This window comes from Pieris rapae, chromosome 12 (genome assembly GCF_905147795.1).
Source record: "Pieris rapae chromosome 12, ilPieRapa1.1, whole genome shotgun sequence".
Taxonomy (NCBI): Eukaryota; Metazoa; Arthropoda; class Insecta; order Lepidoptera; family Pieridae; genus Pieris; species Pieris rapae.
In genome coordinates, this window is record NC_059520.1 from 7,813,235 (window position 1) to 7,825,969 (window position 12,735).

General features: G+C 33.1%; 1 protein-coding gene across 1 annotated transcript; it reads right to left on the minus strand.

Annotated features, from left to right (window-relative positions):
* Nucleotides 1–1,130: 1,130 nt before the first annotated feature.
* LOC110999973 (suppressor of hairless protein) lies at nt 1,131–12,716 on the minus strand. Its single transcript, XM_045630387.1, has 4 exons — nt 11,310–12,716; nt 10,130–10,374; nt 5,455–5,680; nt 1,131–5,191 (listed from the first exon to the last, which is right to left on the minus strand). Exons 1-4 carry the CDS (start codon nt 12,159–12,161, stop codon nt 5,021–5,023), a joined length of 1,494 nt encoding a protein of 497 aa, XP_045486343.1. The 5' UTR covers nt 12,162–12,716; the 3' UTR covers nt 1,131–5,020.
* Nucleotides 12,717–12,735: the final 19 nt, after the last annotated feature.

The window sequence follows — 12,735 nt, forward strand, 5'->3', positions numbered from 1 at the left end:
TTATGAATGTGTTATGTAGAAATCATTAAGTAAAATACTGTTTACATGTGAAAAGAAAGGGACTGGCTGCCCACAACACAGGGAGTCGTAGTGCCAGTGCACTTTACTTTATCTAAATACTATTTATTAGACACAATATACAGGATATTGTGTCTAATAATTTTTTTTTCTTTCTTTTTTAGATTTTTATTACAATCAAAAAATTAAATTACGCGTCACGTTGGTTGTCCGCTATGGACTCCTAAACTTAACCGATTTCAATCAAGTTTGCACACCGTGTGTTTAGTTTGATCTAACTTAAAAGATAGGATAGCTTACATATATAATTTTACTGTACGTGTGTGTTAGCTCCTCTTAAACGGCTGGACCGTGAATTTTTTTGTATACGTTCGTGGGGAGCCCTGGATGGTTTACATTAAAAATCAGCATGGCAGATGGCGCTGCAGTCGGTACTTTGATACTTTGTTGAATATCACTTGGTATTTCCGCTATATAGATTTTTAAATACTCGCAAACCAGGGACAATTTATTGAAAAACGCATTCAATTCTAAGGAATTATGTTCAACATTACTTTAAATTTGCTCTCTATTAAGGTAATAATGAAGAAGCATTGTAGAAGTCAAGTTTGGACTGGAAAAGTGACACATGATGTAAAACGAAATGGCGTGTTCAGTTTGTTTTTACCACAGCATATTTTGTCGATGGTCGATTTCTAGAGATGCTATGATTACGCGTGACACTCGACATTATGACATATTACGTCTGTCGGTAAATTCAAATATAAATGCACCATTTCGCCGTATACTCTCTCAGTATCGTGTCGTTTTATATTTATTCAAATCCAGCTATTCCACTGAATTGATACTAATACGAGGACCCAGTTAATCCTTGGTAGTAGATAAAATTTCATTTATACAAACACAACTACAAACACCCCGTAAGTGTGTTCCATACAATTCATTAATAAGTTGAAAAAATAGTTAATATATATGTATTAGTTAAATATACTTTTAAATCTTAGACATTATTTACCTGTTTCGACTAACAATCTGTTTCAGTTTATCATGCTATAAACGAGAGAGAGAGTTGATATGGTCTTACTATGGGTTTATCAAATAAAAAATCAACATTTTCAAATTCAGATTTATTAAAATATCCATGTTTGAATGACAATTTCTGAATCTTGATTGAATACCAAAAGGTATAAGAATGTAATACTTCGACGGATTCCAAAATGCCAGGATAGCTCGATGAAGGGTTTTGACGGCTCGGATTTTTGTATTAGGGCACATAGTTCCGGTTCCGGTTTAAATACTAAGTAGTTCGTACCGTTCGTCGCTACATCATAAATGGAATCAGCACCAGTGTACAATTCCAACTAATTGAAAGATTGACTTGCTCGTGAGCTATCCGAGCCACCATAAAACCTCCATCCAACTTTACAAATCAAAACTACGTCCAAATAAATCCATTAAATTTTTCCTACAAAAATATCGAATATACTTTGTACTTCTTATAAAACTTTCCGCATGGAATGTTCAAAATCACACTCTTATATAAATACAATACGTAATTTTGTAAAAATTTCACCACTATCCGTCACTACACTATACTTAGTACTACATTGTTCACTTCTGACAAATTAACAGAAACATTTCAACTTATACAATCTATACAATTAAAATACTAATTGAGATATTTAAACGTATTACAAAAGACAATTAATTGTGCACTGAAGAATTGTCCTTTGGTCTTGTCTTTGAATATATGTACATACAATGATATACGCCGAACCAAATTAGTCGGATCCATAAATATTTTGGAGATAATACAATAGACTCTTAACATAAGATCTCTTGTCTGTTATAAATTAAATTTGAATAAGGCTTTTGCTGTCGCTCAATACGTAATAAAATATTTATGTATATATTCTTTGTTATTTCGAGTAGTTTTTTGGAATTAAATAACAAAGAATTAATTTGAAATAGTGTATACGTCGCAGCCAACTAGCTTAATTAGCCGTTCAATTAACACCCTAGTCTTTTAACTACACAGCGCCGTTTAAGACGCGGCCTTAGCGCACTCAGCGGCCTCAAATATATTCAGCATTAGCTTTTGATACAACATTTAATAAACTGACTGGCTAATACTTAGGTCATTCGTACCATAAAGTGACCATATATATGTAGCAGAAATAAAAGAGCATCTGACATAAAAATATATGTTTAAAAATTAAATTGCTTGAATCGGTCAGAGCTAAATTCACATAACTCTTGTCACTACAGCCTTCCATTGTTGATTTTTAGTAAAATTTGAACACCATCAAAGTTGTGGTTTGCCAACGCAATATTGACAGTCGGAAGAGTTTTGTTTTCGAAGTTGTGAGTTGACAGTCAACATGCTAGACAAGTAATGAAACGTCTACGATCGAAGTCTGCCTAGCTGTTTGATCAACTAGCTGAATATCTTTCAGGCCGCTAGTTCAATGGCGCTGTTTAGTTAAGAGGCTAGGCTGATTGAACGGCTAATTTAGTTAGTTGGCTGTGACATATATAGGCAATTATTAACAATTAAAGTGTGAGTACTGAGTGTTGCGTAATAAAATCCAACTGAAAATATAACTTAATCGGAAATCGTTATACCAATACCGATTGTACCGCGAATTTAATTAAATAATAATTCCTTATCTTAGTAGTTTACAGATTTTCTAATGGATCCGACTAATTTAAATTTTCCTGAACATCATCAGTAATGCTATTTTCAAAAAGCCATGTATAACTTAAGCCATCGAAAAATATTTAAAAATAGGTCTTTACGTCACATTCATTTATTGGATACGTTAAATCGATAAATCACGTAATATATGTACCTATAATACTAATTCTGGTGTACCAACCTCAACTGGATGGACTTAGCTAATATAAAAGAAATCCGTATATTACTTAAATACTGTTGAATTTACTTTAACTCATAATTGACTCCTTTGAGACGTTTTTAGTCTTGTCTACATTGCCACATCAGAATTAGATTAAAATGATGGAATTGTAGTGTCCATGCACAATGACATTTAGAGTTAATATGATAATTAATTCAATATTATTAATATATTTCTTTGAAATCAAGCGCTTTCGTCTTATGACAACTAAAACAAATGTATATACAAAATGGAACGAAAAATCGAGTAATTACTTACGTACATTTTACGTTTCAACGAAATAATTATAATCTAATTGAAATAGTAAATCTTGTTTTTAATGAATGTAGTCAAAAAGTTGATAAAGAAACACAAACTTTAAAAAACAGCACATTTTTACACAAACATATTTTAGTTATCAATATTTGATCAAGAAATTCCAGTCTTGGTTTACAGATTAGTTTGAAAATCTTTACTACATTTAAGTATCACGGTATCAGATGTTCATTATACATTTCAGGCTTAGGCTGAAAAACACGCTTATTTATTTATTATACACGCTTCCTTACGCTATTTGAAAAGAGTTTTTACTCCTGAGAGAAATCAAAACTAGTCTTTTTGAGCATAAGAGTTTACTGATTGCTAAGAAAGATTTCTGACTACCATCTTCTATTAGCCCAATAGAATTACCTAAATACTCAGTATTTCATTATGTGTATAATTTAAAACCAAAAAAACGTATCATCCGACTAAACTTTTAATAAATTAATTAAAATTAAATTCGTGCCTGAATCTGTATTGTTATAAATATTCCCATGGTGTGGTTTCATATAAATCAAGACATTAACAATTATCTTTTTAATGCTAATCATAATCTTAATTGTCTGTGATTTTATGATAAAGGTTAAGCGGTTATTTCAGTATAATAATTTAAACGGTTTATTAATTTTAAGTGTTATACGAGAGGTATGTAAAACGGACGTTTACGGGCTATTTAACAAGATTTAAAAACCAATTCAGATTATCTATTTGACTACAGATAACAAATTGTTATTTTTAATTCTGTTCTGGCTTTAACATTTATAAATTCAAGATCCCGCCAAAACGCTAAGCAAGATGGCGTCGCGCCAGATCATATGTAGTTGTCAATTATCACGTAACAAACGTCTAAAAAAGTCAAAAATTAAAGTCCATAAAATAGTATTAGGAGGTTAAATAAAGAAAACAACCCATAGGGGTTTCGACTAATCTGTGACCGTTTTTAGTCATTATTTCCATACGTCAACGTATGAAAATGATTTATATCTGGATTTTTTTGGAAAAATAAATATTTTTGAAACCAATTTATACGGATTATTCCAAATAACAAGATTTCTCGTCTGTGTTCATCCATTCCATCCATTTAACAATTTATTCCATTTAGCCTTCCGTTTTATATTATCTGCAGTCTATATGTTTACATGAACAAAATTGCAACAAAAATAAGCGTAAAATAACCTGTTAAATAATATCTAGTGACGGATACATCTCAGACAAAAATTGATTCGACTCTTATACACATAAAAATTACATAAGAATCTCAGAGGTAAATGCCAAGTACCAACATACAGCCTTAAAAGTACATTACTCACTGACAGGTGTGTTCGACACTTAGAAGCTAGATTATCCCTGGGCGAATTGTCTTGTCCCAGTCGTATAATTTGCATGGTACATTGTTTTTAATCTACGCCCTCTACAGATTACACTTTTGCCTTACTATATGCCAAAGATCTTTACCATTTTTTTCAAACTGACAAAATAAACATTTCATATATTATGGTAATGATATTTTCTCAAAATTTGTCAGGTGACCATTTTCATACAAATTCATTTGGCGTTAGTGGGTCACTTAATCTGTTAAAAGTGATTTAGTCTTAGAAATAAGCTAACCTCCAGCCTACAAACTTGTCAGTAGCCTTAGGTTATTCCAATACGTCACAAACAATTGACAATCAAAATGTCAATGTCACATTTGACAGATTATATTTGTGTTTTGGAATAACCAAGGCACTAAACTACACTCACCGCAGACGTTCTTTGGATGAACAGCATCAGGAAAACCTGTGTTATTGAATGTTGTCTGGTAGTCTGTGCGTTTCATGGTGCCAAGCCTGTTCTGGCCTCATGACGTCATCTACTGGCGCGCAGAGCGGCCGTGGGCCTGGTTCTGGCGTGTAGGTGAATGTTAGGCCAGTGGCGTATATGATCCCGTCGTTTCTTACTAGTGATACTGGTACCTGAAGAAAATTATATTTTGATATCAAACGGCTTTTCACTACAACTATTTAGTGCTTTACTTAAAAGAAAATTCATAATTTATTATTTATATCCCGTAAGATATAGCTCAAAAAACCTACAACCAAACGATTACAACTATTTTGTTATTTTTTTGTCCAGACGTAGGTAGTCTCTGTAAAATCTATACAGAAGTTCCCCGATAAAGAACCGCTGAGAGTCAGACCTGATCCTGCAACATGAGCAGAATAAACTCGCGTCTTACCTGAGTTGGCTGCCGCACCCAAAGCCACTGTCCCCTGAACTGCGATATATCCGGCACTACGCAAAGCATTGACTCAGCGCATCGGTACATTGTCTCTGCTTCCACGTCTCCGAACCACACTTGCAAAGACGGCGTGAAGTTGTCACCGGCGAGTTCTAACATGGCTACGTCTCCGCCACCATTTAGATTCAATGAGTGGACAAGCGGAACAGGTGTTACTGGAGACCTAGGGACAAAATATTTGGTGATGTAAATTAAGGACTCAATTCATTTGTTAAGAGTTCTAGTAAAAGCCAAAAAAATTCCATTTCTCTTTTTTTAGATTTTTCTCAATGCGTAGTTCAGATCTAATTGTCTTGCTTTGGATGATAGGGATTTTACGTTGTAAGTGCATAATTTTAATTCTTATGACGTATGTAAGTATGATCGCCTTGATTGTAAAAAGAAATAAGTATAACGTATACTTCTTTTGGCGTGTTAGGGAAAAATGATGAGAGTAATTATTACGATGCGCGCGTACTTCGTCACAAAAAACCGACACCCTGAAGTAAGCAACGTAGTCAACCACAACACACACACTTAAAATGTACCTTATTTCATTTTTTCCCACCATTTTTTGTTATTTTTCTTTTTTTATTATTATAACTATTATAATGTGTTTATGTGTATGTGTTTCATTAGTAAAAAAATTTGTCTATCTGTAACTATCTAAAGCCTGCCAAACTGAAATGTCTACTAATACGTACATTTAAAATAAAACACTAAAGTTGAATTAAGATCGTTCGGTCGCCCAACATATGTTATAGTAACTCGATATTCCCATGTGTACTTGATGATACGATACATGTAATTAATATTTATACGGAAACCGGCTAATTCAAGTCGAGGAAAATATAAAAAAATGTCTTGTAAAATTTCATGCATATCATCACGGTTTTTTCTCGAAGGAGTAGGCTGAGACCACGGATCTTCACTTGCTACGGTCCTCTCTCTCGCTTCATCTACCTTCATGACATTCACCATCCAAACTTGCCGGATGTGGGTACTTTAAACTTGTACTCTGGATTTGGCCCGGGTACCCGGCTGCCTAATTCAATTTGTTAACCGCTCTATTCATCTGTTCTGCATGTTCCAAGCACCTAAGCATTCCCTTTCGCATCCATGTAACTACGTCCTCATTCAACCTACACCGCTCACATACTTCTTACACATACTTTTATCGCTCTCTTTCCACAGCATTTAATCTCCTCACGTTCTTTATTTGCAAAATTCTTAGTATATTTAGAAAGAAAGAAAGAAATAACTTTATTAGACACAAAATACAATAATTGTTTCTATAAAGTAGAGTGCTCTGGCCCCCACACTAGGATTCCCTGTGTTGTGGGCAGCCAGTCTCTTCCTTTTACATCTAAACGTTACTTAATTAATTAATTTTACTTAACAAATTTATACCTATTCTATTTTTATTCTCTTACTAAACGATTTTTGCTGTTACTTTGTGTCTTCATTTGTTTTTAAACAGTGCACGAGGCAAATATATATTTATGTTCTTAACGTAATTATCTGTCCGCTTGGGAAGTTAATACTGTATTATTATCGTACTTGTGTACAACAATCACCAATCCTCTATTTAGAATAAAAGGTGGTACAATTTGAACGACCTTTTCGTATGAATCCGTCCTTAAACGTCGACCAATAGTTTTTTCAACGGACCACTTCGAAAAAGACCTCAAACCTGCGGGTTCATACGCAAATGATTTGAGAACTGGCAGTAAATGTAAAATTAGAATCATTTTATGTATATTTCTTTTCTTTTTTGATGTTCATAAGTGTACATTATGTTACCTATATGAATAAATGATTTTTGTTTTTGTTTTTTTGTTGTTTAATCCTATTGATATTATAAACGCGAAAGTGTGAATGGATGTGTGGCAATTGTTTTAACTAATAGCCGCGCGCACCACTTGATGCTACTTCACGTACCCCTGGCGGTAAACGTACCACTAATTGGGAAAATATGATGTAGACAAAAAAAAATGAAAACATCTACAAGCACACGAATTTATCGAGTTAAAACATATTTAACAATTGTGATAAATTCAATTTTAATATTGAACATTTCTTTTAAATAAATCTCGCGTGAATATTTATTTTAAAAAAAGCTTGCATGCAACGATTCTCTAAAATTCATAGAAGCAACCAACTACCGTGTCTTGCGTCATGATCTACTCAACTTTTTTGGCATATTTATCTATACTAATATTATAAAGAGGAAAGGTTTGATTTTTTGTTTGTTTGTTTGTATGAATTGAATAGGCTCCGAAACTACTTGGCAGATTTGAAAAATTCTTTCACTGTTGGAAAGCTACATCATTCCTGAGTGACATAGGTCTATACTAATATTATAAAGAGGAAAGGTTTGATTTTTTGTTTGTTTGTTTGTATGAATTGAATAGGCTCCGAAACTACTTGGCAGATTTGAAAAATTCTTTCACTGTTGGAAAGCTACATCATTCCTGAGTGACATAGGCTATATTTCATTTTCAAAAAAATAGGCATCCTTACTAAAATTACGATAACATTAACATTTGTTTATTATTTGATACAATTCTAACAGATGGCGCTGAGTTAAAGGTAGTAGTTTGGCAAGACGACGTTTGCCAGGTCAGCTAGTATAATATACAAAGCAGAACACAGCAGCAACACACATTAGCTGTAAATTAAATTTTATTACTACATATATTCAATTCCAATCCCAATCCTGTTGGTAGAACGCACGTTTAGACATTATTTCTAATATTTTGAAAATAATATGCCCCAGCTTTCTAGTAGTTTTTTTTATATACTACAATAAAATCATATTAATAACAGCGCAGATGACAAAAACCACACACATTAACAATTCTCCCACCCGTTCAATGTTATCAGTAATAAGGGCGTAGAACGGACAGACTTTTAAACCAAATCTTTATCAGCAAGGTCTGATGACGAAGAATTCTAAACTATATGTTCACTAATGCCAGAAGGAAGTCCCAGGCCACAGTACATACTTATATGAACTATTAGGATAATCTAAGCCCTGTTTATTGGCGTGTGAGTAGAAAATGTTTGGCTTTCGATAGCAATTGAATGTCCCCTCATATTATTTAAGTATCATAACGTGTTTGCCAATGGTTTGATAGCGTGGTCAAAGTTTGATGAATGTTATCGATTCATTGTCAACAATTTAGTAATTAACGACGTTCAAAATATATGTAACGAACTTTGTCAATAACTATAAAGGTACTAAGAAACAAAATTGTGCCTGACACGAATACAAACTGAATTAACTAAATGAAAAAAACTGCAATTAGATAATATTATCTCTGGTTTACACTACAACTCTATGGGCCTCAGATTGCATATTTCATTTGATAATTTAAATACAGGTAGGTGATCAGCTTTCTCTGTTTGACATATGAGTTTTTTATATGTAGGTTCCTCACGCCTTCATGATTCATCCTACAAATTGGTGGTCCGTGATACGATCGCACAACCACAGGGTCAAGTGTTGATCACTTAAGCCCTAAGACGATCTATACACCCATAATTTGATAGCAAAAAGTCGTCATTAACTTTTTTTTCAATTTCAAATATTCTTTAATATGTTCAACTACAATTAAAAGTGCTGCATTTCCAGTGTACATTAATTTCCTGGAATGTAACAAACTTATAACTAAACACGTTTTTTATAAAAGTTATAAAAAAACAGATATAAACTAAACTTATAATTTTTCAAAGAAGAAGGTAAACTGGGAACTATGCAATCTTTAGATGAGATTTGCATTTTTGACATGTCTAAAGTCGTCATTACTAAATGTGAATTGTTTACATCACCCCATTTTTCTTCTATTCACGTATTTTCTAAGGACGACAGCTTAGCGACATTAAATTAATATTGTTTAAAAATTAATTAAATATTCAAATGGCCGAGATTATTTTTGACAGCTTTTATCGAATTATGGATGTGGTTACCGGTTCGCAATTATAGATAACGACTTCCGGTTAATCTATTCAAAGTTGTCCCGGCGCCTTTGCCTTTCTCAGAACGTGAATAAAAATTAATACAAAAATAGTTCGACAAAATCGCTTTAGAAAGAGGTTTTATACTTAAAATAGCAGCAGTATATCTTAGATTCTGAATTAATTACATAGGTTTTCTTGATATTCATCGCCTATCACTTCTAGTAACATTGGTAAAATGGACTTTGTGGCCTCGTGCAAAAAGATATTATATATATTTAGGATATTATATAATATCTTCTAAGGCAAAAGAATATTGGTCCAGCCATTTATCAGTTATAAAAATATTAAATTACTAAAACAATTTCCTTTTTAAATCGTTTAATCCTTCTTTCCAAGATAAGTGCTGTTTACTAAACTTAAGAAATGAAAGATATGCACTACACATTTATTTTATGAATGTCTTTTATTTATCCTGATTTTTTTTTAATAGTTAGTTAAGTGATACCGCCGCCTATGGACACTTTCAATGCCAGAGGGCTCGCGAATGCGTTGCCGGCCTTTTAAGAATTAGTAAAATCATGAGGAAAACTTTAAGCTTTTAGCTTAGGTCCTACTAGGATTTGGTCTTAAAAGGAACCTCTTGTACAGATAAATGCTATACTTTACATACCTTACTGGCCCCATTCCCTCATAAAACTGATATTCCGCCTTATCAGTTGATATAATAGTCCAGCAGGCTCCATCATTTATCATTTCTTTATTTGGTTCTTTGGGGCATGGAGTTGCTTGAAACTGTATGATTCTTTCTTGTGATAAACAAAGGTACATCCTCTCAGTGTCCTTCATATAAAATGCACATTTATGTAGTTGTGAGACAGGGTCATCGGCCTCTAGCAAAGCCATCTGTTTGTCTACCTAAAAAGACATAAAGATTAAGTATTTAGACAACTCTTAATTCACTGACCAAAGCCAGTAATGAGTAAGGCAACAGTTGGAAAGTTTAAAAAGAGGAATCAACAATATTATATTTATCTATTATTATTTATTTACTATATGATTTATTATATGTATTATATGATTGTTAATTCTAACCTAGCAATGTCAAATATGCATTTAATTTTTATATTAAATGCATATTTGCAAGCTTTTTATAGGACCATGACATGAGAGATATATATAAAACCCAGCTTCCCCATTTTAAAACCTAGCAGGACATGAATTGAATAAAATTATTTTAATGTAAACTCTTACTAACCTGGTTCCAGCAAAATGTGTAAAAAAACTAAGAGGTACAAATGTAATCTCAAAAATTAAAAAAAAGGATTTATGTGGAAGATCAGATGCTACCTCTAGAGGTGAAGAAAATGTCTTCATCAAATATATTAATTTTATTCTGGTCCTTAGTCTGTATTTATTATTTCATATAACTAATATCACTTTTTATTTTTTTCAAAAAGTGTATGATGATATTGTTTATGTTAAATTTAATATTAGATTTAAAATGAGTGAAAGGCTAAGGCACTAGGTACTTATTTCTGACAAAACATAAGGGTTTATAGACAAATAGACTGATTAATTTAAAAAAGTAAACCACCAAATGACATCTGCATGTGTATCTGTTATATTACGTGGTTATTGAACATTTAACACATAAAACTAACATGTCTTTGCTAGATATAAGCAAATATACTTAAGCAGGTAGTTACTTACTGATATAATTTTTTACTATTAATTATTAGTTATATGAAATCTAAATTGAAAATTTTATTTAATACATAACTGTAAAAAAATATATATTTTACAGCTCTACAAAATGCATACATATGATTTATTAAATGAATAAAATTTACCTTTCTTATTATTAATCTAGGCAATGCCATGCCTGTCACAGAGCATACCAGCTTCACCGTTGAACCATAATGTACATAGCCATCTCTGACAGCAAACTCTTCTGATTCACTCTCATTATCATCTAATAAATGAATTGTAAAAGCGCCCCACTGTGTAGAGGATGCATGAAAATTGCCATTTTCTACATGCAGATATCTTGTTGAGACAGTCTGTGACCTTAATCTATTAAACAGGGCAACTTTTGTACCACTCGCTATACATAAATCAGCATTCTTTAATGATTGTTTCTTTTTAGACGGCTTAGAAATAACTTTTATCCTCTTACTATTAAAAATACCAATATCATGACCATTGCCATAAAACATTTTGACAGACAACATAAAATGTTTTCTCTTATCTGAATCTGATATGTACAAGGTTTTAGCAGCACAGTACTGTTTTCCATTATTTAAATCTAGCTGCTGCATATCCTGGTCTGAGTTACCTATGCCAATAAATGCACAAAGCTGTGATGCTTGCTCAGTTTCACCTTCTCTGAGCATTCTTTCCCTTCTCAGTCTCCATCCATCACCAAACAGATAGATACAGGGAGGCGGACAAAAGAACCTTTTCTCATTACCATAGGATTTTTGAGCTACTTTAGCATGTAGGATAACCACAACCATATCTGAACGGTCCCGGAGATATCTCTCCATAGCTTCTCTAGTAAGGCGGCGTTCTTCGGGGCGATAGGCGCCGGCGCCAGGTCCCGCTGCTGCGGCATAGCGCGGGTACAAGGCACCTGGCTGCGGCGGCGGGGATGGTGGGCGCCCGCCCAACCCACCAGCGCCCGCGCCGTACTGATGTGGCATGCTAGCCACGGCTCACTTTCACCTTAATTTGCACCTCATAACGCTGCACACCATAAAAAAACCTTGAAAAACATCATCACCTTTGATAAAACACTGTCCTATAGCTACACTTCATAGCGTTTAGTAAGAACCGGTAGCGAGTTTTCAAAGTACATGCACCTTTATTAAATTATATCACTTTTGTCATTGAAAACACCACTATATATGGGTAATGTAATATACACTGGATCGATACACTTTTATATTATTCACAACACAGTAAACAAATAATTACGATGGGAACAGCAACACACTTTTCTATCAAAAACACCTGTTCCTGAGTGTAATTTTCAGATCCGTGTTTTGACCAATTAACTTACTAAAAATATTTTTTAATTTATAATTTCTAGTTTATTTTAATCATTATTATTGCACAAAACAATTTTTTTATTGATAATGTTAAATGTTTGCAAAACGTTGTTTATTCAAGTAAATACGACATTCGATTCGACAACGCTAGGTAACTGTCAAGAGGGCATAGACTGTAGACCGATTCACGAAGGGATGTTCAAACTTCAAGCACAAAATATCGACG